Consider the following 24,230-nt stretch of genomic DNA (forward strand, 5'->3'; position numbering starts at 1 on the left):
CTTCCCTTTGTCTGTCTCGTGTACTTTGAATGTGAACTCTTTGGGGGATGGATTGTGTCTTCCTGTGTACATGTTCTGTGCACATGTTGACAGCATTTTTGTTTAGCAGGCAGCAGTGTGGGACAGAGGCTATGATGGTAGAAGTGGAGATCTGGGTTCTAGTTCCATCAACCTCCTGCCTGTCCTTGGGTAGGATAAAGAGAGACAGCCTTTGTCTGGGAGCTTCGACTCTCAGGACTTTAGTTTAGAGAGGTTAGTATGTTTAAAACACATTCTCTGGGCTACCAACTTTGCTACTTACTCAGTTTTACCACCCTGCAGCTACCCCTTTGAAACAGACAAACACGTTTGCAATAGAGGGAATGGGGTTGGAAATTATGGTGTTATTGGACAATATTCATGTTCCCCACTCTGGCAAAAAGCTAAGTTTCCAGGTAGGAGTAGTCAGACAATTTCTACTTTATTTCAAAGGAAAATTCAGTTTTCAGTTGAATATATTTTCATGGAAAATCTCTGATATCCATAACAATGAAAACTTGTTTTCATTATGCCTAAAAATTTTCAGGTTCCAACAGTTTTCGGCTGAAACTGTTTGGTTCTCACAACCTCAATGAAAAGTCAATTTTTTCTGGTGGAAAAAAAAATCTGATCATCTCTAGATATCTGCATAATTTGTTAGTAAAAGTCTTCAAGAGTTCTAATTGCAATTCATATTTCTGATATTAAATTTGCCCCATATATTAATACTCTAACATATTTAATTGAAATAGAAAACTTACTTTGTTGGTCTTTATTCCAATTTGCGATGCATTTGATCCGACTGTGTTAGATAGATAATGACCAATGATTCCTATCTACCTATTCACCCACTGCCAGGATTGTTTGGTTCTCTCTCTCTCATGCCCCCATCACTGTCGTATCCACCAGCTGTTGTTGCATCCCTTCGCTGGATGTCCTGAGTTGCAGGGGTCTCTCTGCAGTTCCTAGCACAGATGGGCGCTCCCTGCTTCCCTCCTAGGGCAGGCTTGGGTGAAAGGTGATGGACTAAATGGGATCAGGGACTGAAAGACACTCCCAGCTCTCGAGCTGATCCTGGTTTGTGCCAGCTTCAAATAAGGTCACAGCCCAAGATATCCCTGCTCTGGGGGTAAATAGCTGAATCTGGTCTCCAGGGCTGTGAGCCCAGCTCTGCTCTCACCTCAGGAGCAAACCATCCTGACAACCTGCCCTAGTTGACCCTAACTCCCCAGAGGGGGAACAGCACCTGCCCTGCATCTCACATGATGACAGCATCTCTTGAAGGACCTTTAGCTAAAAACAAGGCAGGGCTGGATCACAAAGGGGATCCCCACAGGATGGCAAAATAAAACAGATATTTGTAGCACAGACATGGGATCTACAATAGCTAAGAGCCTCTTGGCACCAGAGTCTCAGTTGGCCTGGAATAGCCTGTTCCTTCATTAACTCCACATAGTCACCTCTAGGGGAGCAGAGATGTTTTTCTCCTGCATTGCACCAGCAGCTCTTGGGATGCAGCCACCAGAGGAACCCACAGTTCAGGCTGCCCTGGCTGCTTGAGTTCTTCACTAAGAGACAAACACTAAAAACTAAGGACCAGGTCCTGGGCTGGTGTAAGTTGATACACTTCCACTGACTTCAGAGTAGTGAGGGCTATTTACACCACTTGGGGATCTGACTCATTGACTTCCAGGGAGCTACATCCATTTACACCAGCTGGGGATCTGGCCCATGACACAGTTTCCAACCCATATCCTTTGCCTGTGAAACTGAACCAAAGAAGAGTCAAACATTCATAACCAGTCTCCTCTTTCCTAGCTCTTTGTCCACTGGGATTAATTACAAGTATAACTTGTAAGGGTGACAGAGTGATTCATTCCCACTTGGGACAGAACTGGGGACAGTGTTGTGGAGATTTTCTGCATCTGATCTTCAACTTTTATTGGGATGAATAGCCCAGGTCTTTTCCTTTCTTTCTTTCTTTCTTTCTTTCTTTCTTTCTTTCTTTCTTTCTTTCTTTCTTTCTTTCTTTCTTTCTTTCTCAGTAGTAACATTGTTTTCCTTCCGGCAGACGACATTAAAATAAAAGGCTCCTTTGGCTGCAGATGCACTGTTTAAAAATGTGTAATTTACACGAGACATTCATGTCAGAGAAACTGATGAAATACAAAGAGCCAGAGAGTAGAAATCAGCCCGAGACCTATTGGAATCAATGGTTCCGATCCTCAGCAAGTTCAAATCAGGGTAGCTCCACTGGAGTGAATGGGTCAGTGCCCCAGTTTCTGTAAATCACCTCTAGCTGCCTTGGACTCAAAGGGTCCAGATACCCAAACAGCTGTTGTGTAAATCAGCCCCAGCCCCACTGAAGTCAATTAGACCAGTTCCTCAGCGAATGTAAATTGGCAGAGTGCTATGGAACTCGGCCAGGTTACTTGAGCTAAATATCTGTGCTGTGATGTCGAGTTTTTTCTTTGTTCCTATCTCTGAGATTCTCATTGCTGAACATCACAATCCCATCTCAATGCTCCTGGAATATTCCAATAGCAGGGTTCATAGAAACCTGCAAGATGGGTACCCAACCAGTAAATGAACTGATGAATATTATTACCATCACAGCAACGACCTTCTAGTTAAGGTTGCACCATGACTTCTGCTTAAAGGTCCTCCTTTCTTAAAAAAAAAAAAGGAAAAAACAGAAGACATGCTTAGTCAGATTCTTTTGAAACTTAATGTGTCTTAGGAGGGTGCAGGGTAGGATTAGTGACCTAAATGTGGGGTCATTTGAGCGAAGGGTTGTGGAGATATGAGCCCAGTTACAAGTTTCTAGGTTTTGTTTATTTTGCTCAAAGCTAGAGATCAAACTATTGATGTGATGCAGGTCAAACTGGTCTCAGTCTGTCTCATTTTACCCAAGGTAGTGCACGGCCCCCACTAAATCTTGGGGGACCCGAAATGACAATGCAATTTAAGAAAGTCTGCGTGTTGGATTGTGCGCTTGTGCCAATACAGAAGGAGGGCTAGAGGATTTCCATTCCCGCCATTCTGTATGGTTTAAAGCTCAGTTTCTGGAAGTGCACTAGAAGCTGAATGGTTACTCGGATAGCTTTGAAATTTGGGTGCCTCAGGCAGGCCTGGGTAGCATTCGAGTTCCAAATTTGTTGTCATTTGACCAAGGGCTTCCGGAGTTATAAGCCCCTCCATAACTTCCAGTTTCCTTCTGCTGCCTTGTATTGTTAAACTGCGAGGTACTAATGGCTGGATCAATCACAGACCTCATTGAGATTGACGGCTGTGAATTCATCCTTCAATTAACATAACTAACAATAAGTTAACCAAAAGCCCCCTCCTTAAGCTTTGTCTACACTACCAATTTTGTCGGTCGGGATGTGAAAAAACCACCTCGACCGACAAAAGTTTGACCGACCCAAGCGATAAAGGTAGTAAGTTCCGAAGGGTAGACACGGCGGTAAAGGGAAAAGCTGTAAGGTCCATAGTGTCGACATGGCCTAACTCTGTTGAGTTACTCACTGGGTGAGTAAGAGGAGAAACAGCTCCATTTCCTCGACTAGAGTTACTCTTTATTTACACCAGGCTGAGGGAGAGAAGAATGAGTCTCACTGAATCCAGTGGAATCACTCCTGGTTTCCATGGGGGGAGCGTATCAGCACCAATGACCAGTGGGGGAACACACAGGGATGCCATTAACGTCTCTCTGTTTGAACTGGGATAAGACAGCTTGGAAGCCCCAGCCCATGTTTGTAGCTCTCTCCTTTCCTAACTGTGCAACACTGGACTTCATTTCCTTCCCCACCTACATTTCCATCCATACAAATGTCCTTTGCTTGATGTGGCCACCTCTCTATGGAATAGGAAAAAAATGAAACAAAAAACTGTGAAGAAATTTCCTCGGAGAAATTTGCTCTAATGAACACACGGCGTGCACCTCTATGATCAACCCCTGGAACGGCTGAAGTCAGTGGGAGCATTGCTAGTGACTGCAGTGGGATCAGGACCGGGCCTTCCCTGCTATGTAAGAGCTGAGGGTTGTGTGGCTGACAGAAGAAGACTATTTCTATCAGGAAATTGCAAATTAATTTGAGATGGGCCCAGCTCAGACACTGGGCTCCTTCTTGGGATCCTCACTTCCCCAAAGCTCAGGCGAGGGGGCTTAGGATCTGAGGTTCTGGTTCCACACTAAAGCCCATCCCTACAGAACCCACCTTTACTTTGACTGGCAACAATTGGTTCCTTTGATGGCTATCACAATCTCCATGGAGAGACCATGTAGTGAAGGGAACTGGGAGCCCGATCTACCCTCTCCCATTTTGAGATGATCTCTTCAGGTCCGCGCTGGTCCATGGTCTCTGCTGAGGCTGCTCACAGGGGATTAACGGGTTCCAGTTTGGATGGATGAGATGTTTGATGGGTTCTTTCATGACGTGTCCAAGGAGATGAGGCACAAAACCAATTTTTCACAGCGCTCAGAAGGGGAGGACACTGGGGCACTTCTCACTGGGGCTGGGTTGAATAGGTGACCTAGACATGAAAGCAGCCGCTTCATCTGTTATCTCCCAAGCCAGCATGTTCCATCCTGTGCCGAGATGGCTATAGCATTCATGTGGACATGGGGTGTGAACTGAGACCTCCTCTCCTTTCACATGTCCAGTGCTGGAAGCGATGACCAGGGACTGTCCTGCTCTCTAAAGATGCCGTTTTGGGGAACAGAGAGACAAGGTGGGTGAGGTAATATCTAGTGAGTAGAAAACAGCTCAATAGAATGGGCACCATGTATCCCGGGTACTAATTGCTGATTTCCATGGAGAGGCCCCAGGAATGGGCTTGGCCCTCTGGGGGGACCTGTAACCGACTCTGCAGCATCCTGCGCAATTACAGCAGAAGCAAGGGGGTGTGGGTGCTGCAGTTTCTGGAACAATACAGTGGACACTTGTTCCAGGATGTGAGCTATGACAGGGATTTTCAGAGTTGTTTCAGGGAAACAGGTGCCCAATGCTCATTGTCTGCACAATGGGAGTTAGATGCTTAACTCTCTTAGGGTATGTCTACACTACGAAATAAGGTCGATTTTATAGAGGTCAATTTTTAGAAACCGATTTTATTCAGTCGATCGCGTATATCCACACTAAGCGCATTAAGTCTGCGGAGTTCGTCCTCAATACCGTGGCTAGCATTAACTTACAGAGCAGTGCACTGTGGGTAGCTATCCCATAGTTCCCGCGGTCTCCACTGCCCATTGGAATTCTGGGTTAAGCTCCCAGTGCCTGATGGGGCACAAACATTGTCGCACGTGATTCTGGGTACGTGTCGTCAGGACCCCCCCTCCCTCCCTCCTTCCCTCCCTCTGTGAAAGCAATGGCAGACAATTGTTTCATGCCTTTTTTCCTGGGTTATCCAAGCAGACGCCATACCATGGCAAGCCTGGAGCCCGCTCAGCTCACCGTACGTCTCCTGGGTGCTGCTGGCAGACGCGGTACTGCATTGCTACACAGCAGCAGCTCCTTGCCTTCACGACAGACGGTGCAGTAGAATTGGTAGCCGGCGTACGTCTCCTGGGTGCTCCTGGCAGACCTCGGTGAGGTCGATTGGGGCGGCTGGACAGACATGGTGCTCCTCCTCTTAGAGCACCAAATGGGAGCCAGAGACTCCAGGTCATTCTCTTCTTTAGGTTTCGTCTCATGGAGATTCAGTCCTGCCTGGAATATCATGCGAGCTGGAGGCTTCTGCCTCAGGCTGCTCTCCCAGCCCGCAGCACCGTGCGGTCGCACCTACCCAGCTATAATGATTTAGACCAACTGAGAACCTCTCCCTTCACTTTTAAGAAACCTGTGTAACCCTTCTGCCAGTTGGAGTCGGCAGCAACAAGGGCCGGGTTCAATATCTAGGGGGTCCTTTTCAACAATGCAACACAACACCGGCTTGAGCCCCCAACTAGTTACCTGGGACAATCACACATCCCCCGTTGGGTGCCTCTAGAGGTAATGCTTCCCCTCTCACAAGCACAGAGTCCGAGTGTAGAAAAGAAACTTTTAACAATGTAACCCTTCTGCCAGGCCGAGTTGGTCACAGCAAGGGCCGGGTTCAGTACACAGGGGTTCCCTCTCAACAAAGCAAATGTAAAACCAGCTCAAGCCCCCACCCAGTGACCTGGGAAAATCTAACACACAACCCTGGGAGCCTCAAAGAGACAATACTTCCCCTCTCGTAAGCACAGAGTCTCGGTGTAGCAGAAAATCTTTAATAACATGAGGTAAACAACATCAGCATTAAATTGGGAAAACACCACAACAAGGTTTCATCAACCAAACCATGAGCAAAGACCCACCCCAGCAGATTGGGCCATGTCCTTTCCCTCTAGTTCTTGAGTCCAGCAACCCAAAGATCACCCAAAGTCCAAGAACCCAGATGCCCAGCCCCAGAGTTCAAAAGTTCATCTGCAGAGTGTTACTCCCCAGCCTGGGGTGGGGGTGTGTGTGGGGTTACGGGCACCTTACATGATCTGAAGAGGACTGCCCCGCCGCTCCACAGGGCTTCGCTCCACTCCGCTCTACCAGCCATCCCGCGAGCCACTCTGCTCTGCTCCGACCCACTCCACCAGCCATCCCTCAAGCAGCTCCTGCCGTCCCACTCCACTCACTGCCCAGCAATAAATATCTTCAGGCTCCCCACTACTTAACACAGTGCTCAGTAATTTTAGCTCTTTAGTGACTTCATCTTGTAGTAGTGGGAACCTCAGTGCTGATGCACCATAACCCCAAAGCAAATTCAGCTCAGCACCTGTAGTTAGACTCCTAATAGACCCAAAATTAGCTCTGATATTTCACAGTGGAGAAAGAGGAATGTGCAATTGATGTTTCAGGCCCTCAAAAAGGCCCACAAGACCAGGTACTAACACCTGTCCCCAACCTCTCTCAATTCACTGAGTTTTGGAACCCATGTCCCTTGTTTACCCTTGTCCCGAGTGCTACTTCGTTGATGGTGAGCCCCTTGTCACGGAGTGTGGGGGAGTCCGGGGCCTGCACCCCTCTTTCTGGGATTCACTGTGACTCTCAGCCAGCCAGTAAAACGGAAGGTTTATTGGACAATAGGAACACAGTCTAAAACAGAGCTTGTGGGGACAACCAGGACCCCTCAGTCAAGACCTTCTGGGGGGCAGGGAGCTTAGACCCTGCTTTCCACCACCCAGCACCAAACTGAAAACAACCCCCCCCCCTCCCCAGCAGGCTCTCTCCTGCAATCTTTGTCCAGTTTCGCGGGTAGAGGTGTTACCTCCCCCTCCCCGTCCTGGCTCAGGTTACAGGCGCTCAGGTATCCCATCCCCAGTGAAACTCCCCTGCCACATTCCCAGTTCAGCTCTCCCCCCTCCCTGCTGCGTCACACCCCTCCATCATAACAAAAGGCCAAGTACAGTTCCACTCTCCTTGATTCACATAATCAAGATAATAACAATTTATTCTTCCTTCCCCAATAACAGGAACACTGGGGATCCCACAGCAGCCAAAGTGACCATTTGGGCAGCTATGGGCTCATGCTAGGCGGGGTGGGTGAGCCGATGCAAATGAGATCAGCCCCTGAAGTTCTTTTCCACAACTTGCCAAACCTCACCACCAGGTGTCAGGGTGGAGCTCATCCTGACCCTGCTTACAGTAAAAAGGGGGAAAGGAACCTGGCACTAACTTGGGAAAGCACTGCAAGCAGGATTCATAACACAAACCATGAGCAAAACACCCACCCCAGAGTATGTTGGGCAGTGTCCTTTTGCCTCAGGTTCTTAAGTCCCACAACCAAAAGTTCCTGTAACGTGCCCATCCCTTCACCGCACCCCACTCACAAGTGTTGTCCTTGGTCATAGAATCATAGAATCCTAGAATATCAGGGTTGGAAGGGACCTCAGGAGGTCATCTAGTCCAACCCCCTACTCAAAAGCAGGACCAATCCCCAATTAAATCATCCCAGCCAGGGCTTTGTCAAGCCTGACCTTAAAAACTTCTAAGGAAGGAGATTCTACCACCTCCCTAGGTAACGCATTCCAGTGTTTCACCACCCTCCTAGTGAAAAAGTTTTTCCTAATATCCAATCTAAACCTCCCCCACTGCAACTTGAGACCATTACTCCTTGTCCTGTCCTCTTCTACCACTGAGAATAGTCTAGAACCTTCCTCTCTGGAACCACCTCTCAGGTAGTTGAAAGCAGCTATCAAATCCCCCCTCATTCTTCTCTTCTGCAGACTAAACAATCCCAGTTCCCTCAGCCTCTCCTCATAAGTCATGTGTTCCAGACCCCTAATCATTTTTGTTGCCCTCCGCCGGACTCTTTCCAATTTATCCACATCCTTCTTGTAGTGTGGGGCCCAAAACTGGACACAGTACTCCAGATGAGGCCTCACCAATGTCGAATAGAGGGGGACGGTCACGTCCCTCGATCTGCTCGCTATGCCCCTACTTATACATCTCAAAATGCCATTGGCCTTCTTGGCAACAAGGGCAGACTGTTGACTCATATCCAGCTTCTCGTCCACTGTCACCCCTAGGTCCTTTTCCGCAGAACTGCTGCTTAGCCATTCGGTCCCTAGTCTGTAGCTGTGCATTGGTTTCTTCCGTCCTAAGTGCAGGACCCTGCACTTATCCTTATTGAACTTCATCAGATTTCTTTTGGCCCAATCCTCCAATTTGTCTAGGTCCCTCTGTATCCCTCAGTGAAGACCCAGAGTTCAGAGGTGCATCTGTGGTGTTCACCGCCCACCCTGGTGGATGGAAAGAAAGGCACCTTGCTCTCTCCGCTGTCCGGGCATTTGCTCTACCCCTGCCTCTGCTCCGCCAGCCCTCCTGCACCTTCTGGGATGTCTTGAGGTCCTGCCACATAACACAGCTCTCAGTGATTTCAGCTGTTATTGGGGGAGCCTCACTGATAGTGCAGACTGGGCAGCCTTATGCTCCAGAGACACTGTCCTAAAGCAAGACTCATGCTTCGACCTGGTTATTAGTGGCTTTAGCTCTATGGGTCTGCAACAAGACTCTCAATTGAGTCGTAATCAGCTCTGTTATTACACAGTGGAGAGAGAAAGGGTCAAATCATGTCCAAGAGCCCTTACGCAGTGCTCACATCAGCCGGCCAGCAGGCAGGCACACACGCACCCATAACTCCAGAGCTTTTGAGGATGTAAATTTTGGACTTAGGCACCAAAATGCTTTTGCTCATTTAGCCCTGGGCTCCTGCTCAGTGGGGCTGGGTTTGGACAGGTGACTTAGAGGTGAAAGCAGCAACTTCATCTCTTATCTCCGGAGCCAGCCTGTCCCATCCTGCTCGACAATGTTTGTAGCTTCCACATGGAAATGGGGTGTGAACTGAGACCTCAGCTCCTCTCAAATGTTCAGGGGCCGAAGGCGAGGGACAGTCCTGTTCTCTCAAGTTGCCTTATTGGGGCACAATCTATTCCCAGGCCCTGCCACAGCGTGGTGCACCCAGCATGGTGTGCCAGGGACATAACATCAGCCCACGGATTCAGTTACTGAGAGCAACCAAAGCAATCAGACCAAATGGGGCATCCCCTAGGAAACCCCTGTGAGGAGCACAGAGCTGTGATTATCCCCAGGGGGCATTAGCAGGGGAGAGAGTAGAAAACAGCTCAGCAGAAGGGACCCAATGTATCCTGGGTGCAAAATCACTGATTTCCTTGGAGAGACCCCAGGAATGGGCTTGGCCCTCTGGAGGAACCAGTGACTGACTCTCCAGCATCCTGTGCAATTAGAGCAGACACAAGGGGCTGTGGGTGCTGCAGAATCTGGAACCGTACAGTGAACTTTCACTGCGGGCCATGAGCTATGACAGGGATTTTCATAGTGGCTTCAGGGAATTATGTGCCCATTTCCCATTGACTGCACAATGGGAGTTAGGCAACTAATGTCCTTAGACCCCTTTGAATATCCCAGACTTAATATACAGAGATTTCTGTCTTGTCCCCTTGTATCCTAAGTTTCTTTGCACCACCCTAACCCTAAGCGGCCAGATGATTAGCCTAAGGTTCTGAAGTCTGACATTTTTCAGTAGAACGTATAGAAGCCCAGGTGGCAGCTGTGCGATCTTCCCTCACTCTCCATTCCCCGGACGTGTGCTTCTACCCTGCCGTGGAGGCTATATAGGACAGAGGATTCCTTTCTGCATACTTCTGGACCTCTCTATAGTAATGGAGCACAAGGATGCAAATCTATTTCCAGTGATGCTGATGTTTGTGTGTTGGGGACACGTCTTCTAGAAACCACACAAAGACCCCCAGTCCATTTCTTAAGGCCACCATGAAGCCATCACAAGGCACAAACTTTGATGCTTATGCCAACATAGTCACTAGCGGCCTAGCGGGGGAATGGTCCCTGTGTACCCCTGGGCAGTGATGAAGGCAAGGCTGGATGTTGAACACTGCAAAGCTCAGGGATGGATGTTTCTGTTTGGCCAATGATGAAGAGAGGGGCCATTTGTAAAATCTGACAATAGATCATTTTCCACTTGACAAAGCCCTCAGCTGGCATTTTCAAAGAGGCCTCATTTTCAAAGCTACCCAGTTACCACTGACTGTCAGCTATCCAATGAATATCAGCCTTTCTCGTGTACCCTGCTGGGACCAGATTGTTCTGCATGATCTAGAGGTGAGGTGGTCCCTATCTCAGCTGAGATGGGAGCAGCCTTATATTTTAAAACCTCAAACTCATGAGTCTTTGGTCCTGGGGTCTGTGTCTGGCTCATTTTAAAGGGACAGGGCCATTTGTAGAACCCATGTCTGGATACGGCTGCAGTTTACAAAGCCCTTCAGTGTTAGGAAGGGCTCAAAAATACGGTTTTTGGATCTGTCTTCAGTCTTCTGGGATGATATTGTTAAAGCCTCTTCGGGGATATCAGACACTCAGGGCTAGATTCACAGAAGGAATTAGGGCCTGGTTTTTTTAAGGTATTTAAGCATCTAGTAGGACTTTCAAAACACCCTTTGATTTCAATTGGATTTAGCTACCTAAATGCTTTTGAAAATCCCACCAGGCACCTAAATACCTTTAAAAATCTTGCCTTTAGGTATTCTAACGATGAGCATTGCAGCACCTAACATTTAGGCACTTAGAAAATCCCCATGATTCCTAAAGCCTGTGTTTGGAGCCCAGGCTCCCTGTTCTATGAATGGGGAGAGGTAAACACCTAAATGGGATCCACAGTTGCCAGCATGCGGTGGGGAGGTGCCTAACCTGACCACTGGGAGATGATGACTAGACTCGGGTGTGCCAAGCTCCACCCCCTCACAGAGATAGTTGCCTATGTCGAACTGTTGGGTGGCGCCTATCCCTGCTTGTGATGCATACCTGGGAACCCTCTCCTTGGGTCAGGCCCCTCCGGTGTTTTGTGTGAGAAGGAGAAGGCCCTCCTGTTTAACTTTTAGCCCAGTGGTTAGGGTACTTACCTGGGCATGGGGAAACCCCCAGTTCAAGTCCCCCCTCTGCCTATGAAAGAGAAGGGATCTGAAGGGGGATCTGCCACCTTTTGGGTGAGTGTCCTAATCACTTGGTTGTGGGATATTCCCATGTGGGGCTCCCTCAACCTCTCCTGTTCAAGCTGTTCCACTTTGGATTAAATCATTAAAGAATCATTGGGTCAAAGAGGGAGAGAGAGCACATGAGAATTACCCTGTAGCCTGGTGGTCAAAGCACTCACCTGGGAGACCCCGTGTCCAGACCCCCTGCTCCAATAACTCTTTAATTATTTTTCCAGACTGGAACAGCTTCAACTGGAGTGACTGTGGGAGCCTCACATCAGAATACCCCTAACACTGATGACATGGACAGTGGCACAGCGTCCTTTCTCTGTGCAAGTCCTTGTCAATGTTGATCTCTCTCTCTCTACTCCATTCATCGGTGTGGTGCCGAAAGTCACTGAATCTTCCAACCTGTCTGTGATACTTCCAAGCAAACCAGAGTATGTCAAAAATATATCCGGTCAAAACAGATCAAAGTTCAAACACTAAGTGTGTTAGGATGAGCTGTTTGTAAATGAGCGATGGAGTAAGATATAGTCATACAAAATCTTTTCGAAATAATGTGTAATAAGGAGTACTTATAAGAAAATCATGATCTGGACATAGACAATCATTAGCAGGAAAAGAAGCACAATAATTTGCACAATAATTTCCATAGATTATTCATTATCTAGTGTAACAGGGTCGAGCCAGATGGCTACAGGAGAGTAGTAGAAGGCAGATATATTAGCCCCAGGTTAAGTAGGTCCCTTTCCCCTGGGTAAGGTAACAGGGAAGGTACCAGAACAATCAGGAACCTTCTGGAGACAATTAAGACAGACAGGCTGATTGGCTGCAGGTGTTCTAATCAAGAAGCTGCTAGAATCAATTAAGGCAGGCTAATCAGGGCACCTGGGTTTCAAAAGGAGCTCACTTCAGTTTGTGGTGCACGTGTAACGAGCTGGGAGCAAGAGGCGCTAGGAGTGAGAATGTGGACTGTGGGAGGACTGAGGAATACAAGCATTATCAGACACCAGGAGGAAGGTCCTATGGTGAGGATAAAGAAGGTGTTGGGAGGAAGCCATGGGGAAGTAGCCTAGGGAGTTGTAGCTGTCGCACAGCTGTTCCAGGAGGCACTCTAGACAGCTGCATTCCACAGGGCCCTGGAGTCGAGGGCGAGCCCGGGTTCCCCCCAAACCTCCCAACTCCTGGTCAGACACAGGAGGAGTTGCCCTGGACTGTGGGTTCATGAAAACGGCCAAACTGAGGGCTGCCATGAAGCTCAAAGGCAAACAAATCCGCCAATAAGCGCAAGACCCACCAAGGTAGAGGAGAAACTTTGTCACACTAGCTAGGTAGCACATGTAATTTACAATCAAATAGAAATCTATCATTATCACTCAATGAGGTTGTGGGTTAGGTCAAGGAATGGTCCTGTCTGTCTGTCTCTCTAGCTAATCACATACTCTGCTTTTGTCTGTCATATATGAAGTGTACACAACCATGCACAAAGATGATATTCTAATACTACTAACAAGCCAACTTCTGAGATCCTTTCTCAGCTTGGGTGTGAGTACATCTACAGGGGAAGGCGTATGGAACACCAGATCAGTGCACATGATGGCACATGTCCACTTACACCAGGGCTAGAACAAAATGACCCCAGACAAGAAGACAAGAAGACCCCAGACACCAGTGTTCATGTCACTTACTTTAAAACAGTCTTTCCAGCATAGCAAGAATGACACTGTTTTTACATCCCCGCAGCAGAACGGATGTGGACAAATTGGAGAGAGTCCACTGGAGAGCAACGAAAATGATTAGTGGGCTGGGGCACATGACTTATGAGGAAAGACTGAGGGAACTGGGGTTATTTAGTCTGCAGAAGAGAAGAGAGAGGGGGGATTTGATAGCAGCCTTCAATGACCTGAAGGGGTGTTGCAAAGAGGATGGAGCTAGGCTGTTCTCAGTGGTGGCAGATGACAGAACAAGGAGCAGTGGTCTCAAGTTACAGTGGGGGAGGTCTAGGTGGGATATTAGGAAACACTATTTCACTAGGAGGGTTACCTGGGAAGGTGGTGGAATCTCCATCCTTAGAGGTTTTTAAGGCCTGGCTTGACAAAGCCTTGACTGGGGTGATTTAGTCGGCGTTGGTCCTGCTTTGAGCAGGAGATTGGACTAGATGACCTCCTGAGGTCTCTTCCAACCCTAATATTCTATGATGCTATACTCATTTAGGTTAAAATAATAAAAAGATGCCTTACATATTGTCAAGGTTCCTTCCCCACTCTGAACTCTAGGGTACAGATGTGGGGACCTACATGAAAGACCCCCTAAGCTTATTCTTACCAGCTTAGGTTAAAAACTTCCTCATGGTACAAACTTTGCCTTTGTCCTTGAACCCTATGCTGCCACCACCAAGCGTGATACACAAAGAACAGGGAAAGAGCCCACTTGGAGATGTCTTCCCCCAAAATATCCCCCCAAGCCCTACACACCCTTTCCTGGGAAAGGCTTGATCAAAATCCTCACCAATTTGTACAGGTGAACACAGACCCAAACCCTTGGATCTTAAGAACAAAGAAAAAGAAATCAGGATCTTAAAAGAAGAATTTTAATGAAAGAAAAGGTAAAAGAATGACCTCTCTAAAAATCAGGATGGTAAATCCCTTACAGGGTAATCAGATTCAAAACATAGAGCATCCCTCTAGGCAAAACCTTAAGTTACAAAAAGACACAAAACCAGGAATATACATTCCATTCAGCACAGCTATTTTACCAGCCATTAAACAAAAGAAATCTAATGCATTTCTAGCTAGATTACTTACTAACTTTTTACAGGAGTTCTGAGCTGCATTCCTGATCTCTTCCTGGCAAAAGCATCACACAGACAGACATACCCTTTGTTTCCCCCACCCTCCAGCTTTGAAAGTATCTTGTCTCCTCATTGGTCATTTTGGTCAGGTGCCAGCGAGGTTATCTTAGCTTCTTAACCCTTTACAGGTGAAAGGGTTTTGCCTCTGGCCAGGAGGGATTTTATAGCACTGTGGAGAAAAAGGTGGTTACCCTTCCCTTTATATTTATGACACATATCATTAATAATACAATAATATCCCAAGAATCTACACATAATCATGTCAGTAGGAACTAAGCCATGCATAATCCTCTTTTGCACACTTTTGTCATTGTGGGGAGCAAACCTTTATTTCGCTCAGAAAACCCCATCAAAGAGATGACATATGGATACTCCCAAGAAGGGACAAACATTGAAAATCCCATCTCACCAAACACTCACCATCTTCTCAGGCCTTTCCACCTCCAAAACCTCCTAAAACAAGCAAACAAACCAAACCACCAATCAACCAGTTAAGCAAAAATAAGCTAAAAATCTGACAAACAAACAAACAAACAAAAAACACAAAGAACAAATGCATCGATACCTCCATCTGAGTTTTTATCCCAAAATATAAGAAGAGCCAAAGACCTCACCAGGGACTCTGCTATGGCTACTGATTTTATAGGCAAGGGTCTCAGGTAGTATGGTGATCGGTAGCAGTATATGATATATTCCAATCTTATTTACATTGGTGTAAACCTCTAGAAACTCCTTTTTTTCCTGAGTCATGTTTGTCTGTATCTTTACTAGTGCAAATACCCAATTCCGCATAAACAGAGTGCACAGTATTTTCTTATGGAGGCAATAATGTCATCAGATTTTATTTATAAAGAAATACAGAATGAAATTGCTACCGAAGGAGACATATGGACATTTTGTTCTTAGTGAATAACCTCCAACCAATCTGTTTACTCAGTGCACCTTTGATCTCTTTGTTTCTCATGCTGTAGATGATCGGATTCATCATCGGTGGCAACACAGAATAGAGAACAGCCACTATGAGATTCAGACGTGGGGTTGAGCTGGAGGTGGGTTTCAGGTAGGCAAAGGCAGCAGTACTAAAGAACAAGGACACCACGGTGAGGTGAGGGAGGCAGGTGGAGAAGGCTTTATGCTCACCCTGCTTAGAGGGGATTCTCAGCACTGCTTTGAAGATCTGAACATATGACACAATGATGAAAAGAAAGCAGCTTAAGCCTAAGAATGAACTAAAGATGAGAAACCCAACTTCAATGAGGTACAAGTCAGAGCAGGCGAGATTGAGGAGCTGGGGGATTTCACAGAAGAACTGATCCACCACGTTGCCTCCACAGGAGATTTCAAACGTGATCCCAGTGTGCAGTGCAGAGGAGAGAATACCAGTGATCCAGGCACTGGTTGCCATTTGGACACATGCTGTCCTGTTCATCACTGTCTCATAGTGCAGTGGTTGGCAGATGGCGACGTATCGGTCGTACGCCATGATGGTCAGTAAGGCAAAATCTGCTGAAGCGAAGAAGAAGAAGAGAAAGACTTGGGCAACACATCCAGAATAAGAAATCGATCTGGTGTTCGTGAGGGAACTGGCCATGGATTTGGGGATGGTGACAGAGATGGAGCCAAGGTCTAGGATGGACAGATTCATCAGGAAGAAGTACATGGGGGTGTGAAGGTGGCGGTCAAGGGCTATGGCTGTGATGATGAGAAGGTTCCCCAGCAGGGATATCAGGTAAAGCAGAAGAAACACCACAAAGTGTAAAATCTGCAGCTCCCGAATGTCAGAGAATCCCAGGAGAAGGAACTCGGTCACGGCAGTTTGGTTGGACATTTTCTTCCGCAGTACACTGTGCGATGTCTGTGGAGGGAATGAGAAAGACAATGGTCAGGATTAGAGCGACAGAGGGAATGGCCCTGATTCCCCTTTCCCTAATATCTCATTCTATGAATGTCAAAGGTGCACAGAACTCATCACTTACAATGAGTAGGTGTTGTTGGTGCTCCTCGCCTCTGACAATCAATGAGTCACGTTACCACACTAGTGTAAATTAGGTCAGCTCCTTTAAAGTCAATGGAGCTTCGTCACTTTATCTCATCTGAGGATTTGGCCCAAGGTGTGGCTTGATAAAATGCAATATGAAGGATGGAACAAAGCACACTCCAAACCCAACAATTCTCACAACTTGGGTATGAAACTGATCAACTAAAATTCTAACACAGCCTGATTCTCACTTTGCAGGGCAATATGATGTTGACTCACCCAGCATCGTAAATAGCAGCTCATCTGTCATTTTTCTACCCCAAGCTCTGTGCATAGAGGCTGGTTGGAAATTTTCAGCTGTGTTCTTTTTAATGGAGATTGGTTTTTAAGCAAAATAACACATCTCAGAATCTGTCTGCTTTTCTCAAACATTTTGGGATTGTTTTGTAAAAAAAAAAAAAGAAAACTTAAAAAAACAAACTATATTGGTTTTGGAATAAAAAAAATCAGTTTTCAGCAGAAAGTTTTCATTTGCCAAAAACTGGGGTGGTGGTGGGGGGAAATGGATTTAGGGTTTTCAGTGAAAAGTAAAAATTTTCCTAATGGGAGGAAAAATTCCAGTCAGCAGTAGGTATTTGATTAAACTGATGGGAAAGGTCTTAACCAGTTCGTATTGTAATTCATATTTATCATCTTAATTCTTCCCTGTATGTTGATCCCCCAACACATTTAATTGAAATAACAAACTTCCTGTGCTAGTCTTTGTGGATTTTTTCCCAACGGAAGACACATTCAGTCATCCAGCACTAGGATTTTTTGGTCACTATCTATCTATATAGCAGAATCTAGAAGCTAAGGGCACAGGTATCTGAGAATCCTTTCAGCCTCATTCTGCGATTGAACTAGGCTCAAACCGATTGCTCTCTGCAGACGAGCTGTGAGTAGCTGGCGTTGAGCTGCACTGACATTAAAGGACTGATGCTGCGGGAAGGTGATTTATCCATATCTATTTCCTGAGGGTTAGCAGGACTCACGCCCTGGAGCCCTGCACAGCTCAGAAGCAGAGATTCAGAGGCAAGGGCACAGAAACAAAGGTGATAACGCCAAAAGGGCCATTCAGACCCTCTAGTCTGACCCCAGCATAACACAGGGAGTACAATCGCCACCAGGTTCCCTGATTCCAGCCAAGCTTCTGTGTTATCTGTGGGCCAGCATTAAAAGATAGCACCTAACCTGCTCAGATGCTATTGTAAATCCCCAAAGGCGCCTTGCTCCTTCTTTAGGTGCTTAAACCCTTTGTAATCCTGGTCCTGTGTCTATCCTGTTAACTTCCAAGGAAATCCTGGAAATATGGGTTCTAGTCCCATTTACCTCCTGTATGTCCTTTGGCAACATTGAGATAGAATGGCTTTAACTGGTGGTTCAACTCTGAGCCTAAAGGTGCTGGTGTGCATAACATATCAACTGTGGCTGTCAGCTCTGCTGCTTATTCAATTTTGACCTTCCAGTAATTATCCCTTTGACACAGAAACAAACCCAGTTTCAAGAGAAAAAATGGTTTTGAAATTATGGTATTATTGAACAGTATTAGTGTTCCCCTCCCTTGTTTAAAGCTCCATTCCAAATTAGAGATGTTTGGAAATTTAGATTTTTTTTGTAGTAGTAGGAAACTGAGTTTTTTCAAAAATGTTCAGGGAAAGTATCTCCTATACTCAGATATTTGGTTTCGGTTTTTTGAAATCTGCAAATCCCAATATTCTTTGGTTTGCAATGTGCAATTTCCAGTTTACAGTAGTTTTTAGCTGAAAAGAAATTAGTTGTTGCTTGCTAAACCCTGCAAGCATTTCTGATTTCTGATGCAAAGTCATTGTCCACCTTCTTTTTCTCTGACTGGATCTAGATGTCTGACTAGACTGAGAGTTAATTCCTTAAAGAGTTCAAATTGTAATTTATATTTCAGTTCTTACATTCTGCTGAAAAGAAATCTGGCAGGCTCTAGCTGCTTGATAATAAAAGTCTTTAAAAGTTCCAATTACAATTCATATCTCTGTTATTAAATTTGTCTGTACATTAATACCTTCACATGTAGAATTGAAAGCAAAAATGTAGTCTGTTGGTCTTTGTGGATTTTTTCCCAACGTGCGATGCTTTTGATCCTCCAGTACCAGGATTCTTTGGTCATCTCTCTCTCATGCCCCCATCACTGTATTATCCAGCAGCAGTTTCCATGTCCCTTCGCTGGATTTCCTGAGTCTCTCTGAAGTTCCTAGTAGACAGGGATCCACTCCACAGAGGGGTGCTCCCTGCTCCCCTCCTTGGACAGGCTTGGCTGGGAGATGAAGGACTAAATGGGATCAGAGACTGAAAACTCCTCCCAGCTCTAGAGCTGATCCTGTCTTGTGCAGGGTTCAGATATTGTCACAGCCCAGGATGTCCCTACTCTGGGGCTAAACAGTTGAATCCGGTCTCCAAGGCTTTACGCCCAGCTCTGATCTCACCTCTGGAGCAAACCACCCTGACAACCTGCCCAACTCTAACCCCACAGAGGGAGAACAGTACCCACCCTTTATCTCACTTGATGGCAGCATCCCTGGAAGGACCCTTGGCTAAAAACAAGGCAGGGCAGAGGCCCAAAGCATGTCCCAAGGTGTTTGTAGAATGAATCATAGAATGAATGAATCATAGAATCTCAGGGTTGGAAGGGACTAAAACAGCGATTTCTAATAGAGACACATGATCCACAATGGCGAAGAGCCTTGTCGCACCAGAATCTCAGCTGGCCTGGAATAGCCTGTTCCTTCATTAACATCACGTAATCACTTCTGGGGGAGCAGAGACTTTTTTTCCTCCTGCATTGTATCAGCAGCTCTAGAGGAACCCACAGCTCAGCCTGCCTTGTCTGACTGAAGTCAGTCACCAAGAGGTACCCAGAGGTGAAGACTAAAAACTAAGGGCCAGGTCATAGGCTTGTGTAAATTGTTACACTTCCACTTCCATCCGATGAAGTGAGCTGTAGCTCACGAAAGCTTATGCTCAAATAAATTGGTTAGTCTCTAAGGTGCCACAAGTCCTCCTTTTCTTTTTACTTCCATTGAGTTCATGGTAGTTTGGCCTATTTACGCCAACTGGGAATCTGGGCCTTGGATTTCCATCGAGCGATGTCAATTTACATCAGCTGGGGATCTAGCCCATTACACAGTTATAAATCCATATTTTTTGCCTGCCAATGTGATCTGAAGCTGATTCAAAAGTTCTGAACCAGTCTGCACTTTCTTAGCGCTTTGACCCATGGGTTTAATTACAAGTGTAACTTTTATTGGTGGCGGAGAACGGTTCAGTCCCTCTAGGGATAGAACTTTGGAGGAGTTCAGTGTTGCACAGTTTTCAAGTATCTCATCTTCAACTTCTGTTGGGATGAATGGCCCTAATCTTTCTTTCTTTCTTTCTTTCTTTCTTTCTTTCTCAGCCATTACATTAATTTTTCTCTTGCTACAGACAGCACTAAACTAAAAAGCTCAATGGGCTGCAGATGCAATGCTGCAAGACTTTTAAAAAATATTGAATTCACATTGGTCGCCCAGCAGGTGTAAATTGGCTGTAGCTCCTTTGGAGCCAATGGGCCCTGCTGCCTATTCTGCAGAGTGTTAATCGCCCACTTCATGTTAATTGCCCACTTCATTTTAAATGGTCTCCTACAACATGTGTGATCCCCTTATGCATAACAACTAACTGCAACAAGCCCAATGTCCAACAGGGCTAGTTCTGAGACCACAGTGTCTAGTCAGCCCCAGGTACCCCAGGCAGCTCTGCTCCACACAGGGCCCTTTCCTCAGGGGGTGAGGCAACTTATGGTGAGAGGAAGCAGCTACCACCTACCAACGGGCAGAACTCCTGTGATGCCAAACATGGCAGTGCTGGCTCAGTCACTGGGAGCACGTCAGGGCTTGGCCAGAGGTCGGGGAGCTGGGCACCAGTGAGAATTGTAGGGCTCCGACTCTGTGGAAAGGATTTCCCAAGGGACCTGACAGAGCTAGTCACCCAAATCTCTTTTAAATGGGAGATGGATGCCTATCTCCCTTAAAAGTCTCTGAGAATCTCAGCCTGGAGAGCCACTGGGATTCTGTCATGGGAGCTTCAATCTATGCATTTCCATTGGAAACAGAACCCACATCAACTGAAAGGCGCTGAATGGATGGGAAACCCCTGCTAAACCACGCAACATGGCAGAGGGGCATTGCTGGCACATGATGGCATATATCACATTGGTAGATGTGCAGGTGAACGAGCCTCTGATAGTGTGGCTGATGTGATTAGGCCCTATGATGGTGTCCCCTGAATAGATATGTGGACACAGTTGGCAACGGGCTTTGTTGCAAGGATAGGTTCCTGGGTTAGTGTTTTTGTTGTGTGGGGTGTGGTTGCTGGTGAGTATTTGCTTCAGGTTGGGGGGCTGTCTGTAAGCAAGGACTGGCCTGTCTCCCAAGATCTGTGAGAGTGATGGGTCGTCCTTCAGGATAGGTTGTAGATCCTTGATGATGCGTTGGAGAGGTTTTAGTTGGGGGCTGAAGGTGATGGCTAGTGGCCTTCTGTTATTTTCTTTGTTGGGCCTGTCCTGTAGTAGGTAACTTCTGGGTACTCTTCTGGCTCGGTCAATCTGTTTCTTCACTTCAGCAGGTGGGTATTGTAGTTGTAAGAATGCTCGAATCTTGTCGGTGTTTGTCTCTGTCTGAGGGGTTGGAGCAAATGCGGTTGTATCGTAGAGCTTGGCTGTAGACAATGGATCGTGTGGTGTGGTCTGGGTGAAAGCTGGAGGCATGTAGGTAAGCATAGTGGTCAGTAGGTTTCCGGTATAGGGTGGTGTTTATGTGGCCATTGCTTATTAGCACTGTAGTGTCCAGGAAGTGGATCTCTTGTGTGGACTGGTCCAGGCTGAGGTTGATGGTTGGATGGAAATTGTTGAAATCATGGTGGCTTCTTTTCCATGGGTCCAGATGATGAAGATGTCATCAATGTAGCACAAGTAGAGTAGGGGCGTTAGGGGACGAGAGCTGAGGAAGCTTTGTTCTAAGTCAGCCATGAAAATGTTGGCATACTGTGGGGCCATGCGGGTACCCGTAGCAGTGACGCTGTTTTGAAGGTATACATTGTCCCCAAACACTCCCTCCATAGGCCCTACGCTACCAGCACTCCCAGCTATCTTCGAGACACCACTGACTTCCTGAGGAAACTACAATCCATCGGTGATGTTCCTGAAAACACGATCCTAGCCACTATGGATGTAGAAGCCCTCTACACCAACATTCCACACAAAGATGGACTACAAGTCGTCAGGAACAGTATCCCTGATAATGTCACGGCAAACCTGGTGGCTGAACTTTGTGACTTCGTCCTCACTCATAACTACTTCACATGCCTGTTGCCAACTGTGTCCACATATCTATTCAGGGGACACCATCATAGGGCCTAATCACATCAGCCACACTATCAGAGGCTCGTTCACCTGCACATCTACCAATGTGATATATGCCATCATGTGCCACCAATGCCCCTCTGCCATGTACATTGGCCAAAATGAACAATCTCTACATAAAGGAATAAATGGACACAAATCAGACATCAAGAATTATAACATTTAAAAACCAGTTGGAGAACACTTCAATCTCCCTGGTCACTCAGTTACAGACCTAAAAGTGGCAATTCTTCAATAAAAAAACTTCAAAAACAGACTCCAAAGAGAGACTGCTGAATTGGAATTCATTTGCAAACTGGATACAATTAACTTAGGCTTGAATAAAGACTGGGAGTTGATGTGTCCTTATACAAAGTAAAACTATTTCCCCATGTTTATTTCCCCTCCTACTGTTCTTGTAAAGTGCTGGAAATGGCGCACCTTGATTATCACTACAATAGGTTCCCCCCCGCCCCCCGCCCCGGCTCTCCTGCTGGTAATAGCTCACCTTACCTGATCACTCTTGTTACAGTCTGTATGGTAAAAAGAAAAGGAGTACTTGTGGCACCTTAGAGACTAACCAATTGTTTCATGTTCTCTGTGTATATAAAATCTCCCCACTTGCAGGCATCCGATGAAGTGAGCTGTAGCTCACGAAAGCTTATGCTCTAATAAATTTGTTAGTCTCTAAGGTGCCACAAGTCCTCCTTTTCTTTTTAAGAATGGGAAAGAGGCAGCTATAGCGAGAAGAATCCACCATAGGAGAAAAGAGCAACAGGCTGTCATGCTGGGAAATCGACACTAGATGGCAGCAGAGTAGAGGAAAGGGGGTGGGGGGGCATCAGAAATACTGACTAGTGACCAATAGAGTTCAGTAGCCAATACAATAATGGGAAAGTTATACTGTAAAATGGCTGCTAGGTGGCAGCATGTTGTAAGAGTGAGACATGGGCCACTATTTTCAAAAATGCCCATTAGATGGCAGCATCTCTTGAATACTAATTCGTGGTGGTGCAAGTACATGATAACTGGCCATCACCTTGGACAGGCATCTCCCAAAAATGTAAGCTGGTGTTTGTCCATGATCTAAAATATTTTCCACAAAGGATCATTAGACTAAAACGTGATGTAGAATGGGACTTGTATAATTGCAACTCACAGTGGGCATTGTTAGCTACAACGCTCTGGAGACACAGAATGAACCAAGTGGGAAAAAGGTCAAAGTGGGACCATTTTGAAAAGCACGAAGAGAAAATACAACTATGAGAGAGCATTTACACTTTTTAAATCAAAGGGGAAGCCCATTTTCTGTCCCTTCAGGTAACTGCAGGTCTCTACCGAGAAAGTCCCATTTCTGCAGAATGATGAAAGGACAAGAACCTCAGTGGAACTGGAGTCTTGTCTGCCAAACCCTGAAGAGCTCTGTGTGTCGAAAACATGTCTCTCACCAGCAGAAGCTGGTCCAATAAAAGGTATTACCTCACCCACCTGGTCTCAAACCCTGAGAAATGAGTTCATCGACTCCAGCGAGAGCTGTCCTACGAATAGAGGTGAGCACCCAATTCCAAACTGCTGCTGCTTTGCATTTATATACCACCTTCCGAACCGGGGTATTAAAGTGCTTGAGTAATTAAGCATGAGCAATTTAAGATTCACCTTCTGTGAAGAATGTGGGAAGTATCTGTATTCATTTTTACGATACATAGTCTGTGTCAGGATGCTGGGCAAAGGTAGGTAGGACAAGTGTTAGGAGCTGGAGATCCCGGAACTGAAGCCAGGGGTCAGAGTCAGTATCAGGGTCAAGAGTCAAGCCGAGGGTCAGAGCCGGAGGCAGAATCAGGAATTTTTTTCCCCTTCATTTCATTTGCCTACAGTTCTTGCCATTCCTTCCTTAGCTCACTTTTGATTAGGTGTTTAAATTCCAGTTTGCTTCAGGGGATCCCGAGGTCAACTTGTTTGTGATTAATAACACTTTTTGCCAGCCAATTCGTTGCCTGCTATCCCTGTCTGCACCAGGATCCATGTGATTACGTTGGTTATATCCAGTTCCACCAGTCTGGCTGTTAGCAGTAATATATCATTAGGAGAATCATTTCTGCTGTCAGACTCACCACTGTGAGTTGCCTGCTGCAGCCCTGATAAAGAGTCAGACAGGATGGCCACAGCAGCTGGCCACATATCTAAAGCACGATTTAGTGCTAGCATAATCCCTGTGTATCTCAGCCATAAAGACGGATACAAAGTTAGTCATACAGCTTTCTTGAGTCCGAGTGAGGGCACACAGGAAGCTGTTCCCACTCTGTTCTTTCCTCTTTGGAACCCTCTGTATGTATTTGTCAATAGTGTCCCCACTTATAGAAAATCAATATAATTGTGACATCTTATCTATCATTTTTTTATTGATTTC

General features: G+C 46.3%; 1 protein-coding gene and 1 pseudogene across 1 annotated transcript; both read right to left on the bottom strand.

The window, feature by feature from the left end:
• LOC142068404 (von Willebrand factor A domain-containing protein 5A-like) overlaps positions 1 to 24,230 on the bottom strand; it is a 268,830-nt pseudogene that overhangs the window by 109,575 nt on the left and 135,025 nt on the right.
• Positions 15,268 to 16,224, bottom strand: LOC142068906 (olfactory receptor 14A16-like). The gene has a single exon (XM_075119031.1). The coding sequence runs from the start codon at positions 16,222 to 16,224 to the stop codon at positions 15,268 to 15,270; it is 957 nt and encodes a 318-aa protein (XP_074975132.1).

This window comes from Caretta caretta, chromosome 14 (assembly GCF_965140235.1).
Source record: "Caretta caretta isolate rCarCar2 chromosome 14, rCarCar1.hap1, whole genome shotgun sequence".
Classification (NCBI taxonomy): Eukaryota; Metazoa; Chordata; order Testudines; family Cheloniidae; genus Caretta; species Caretta caretta.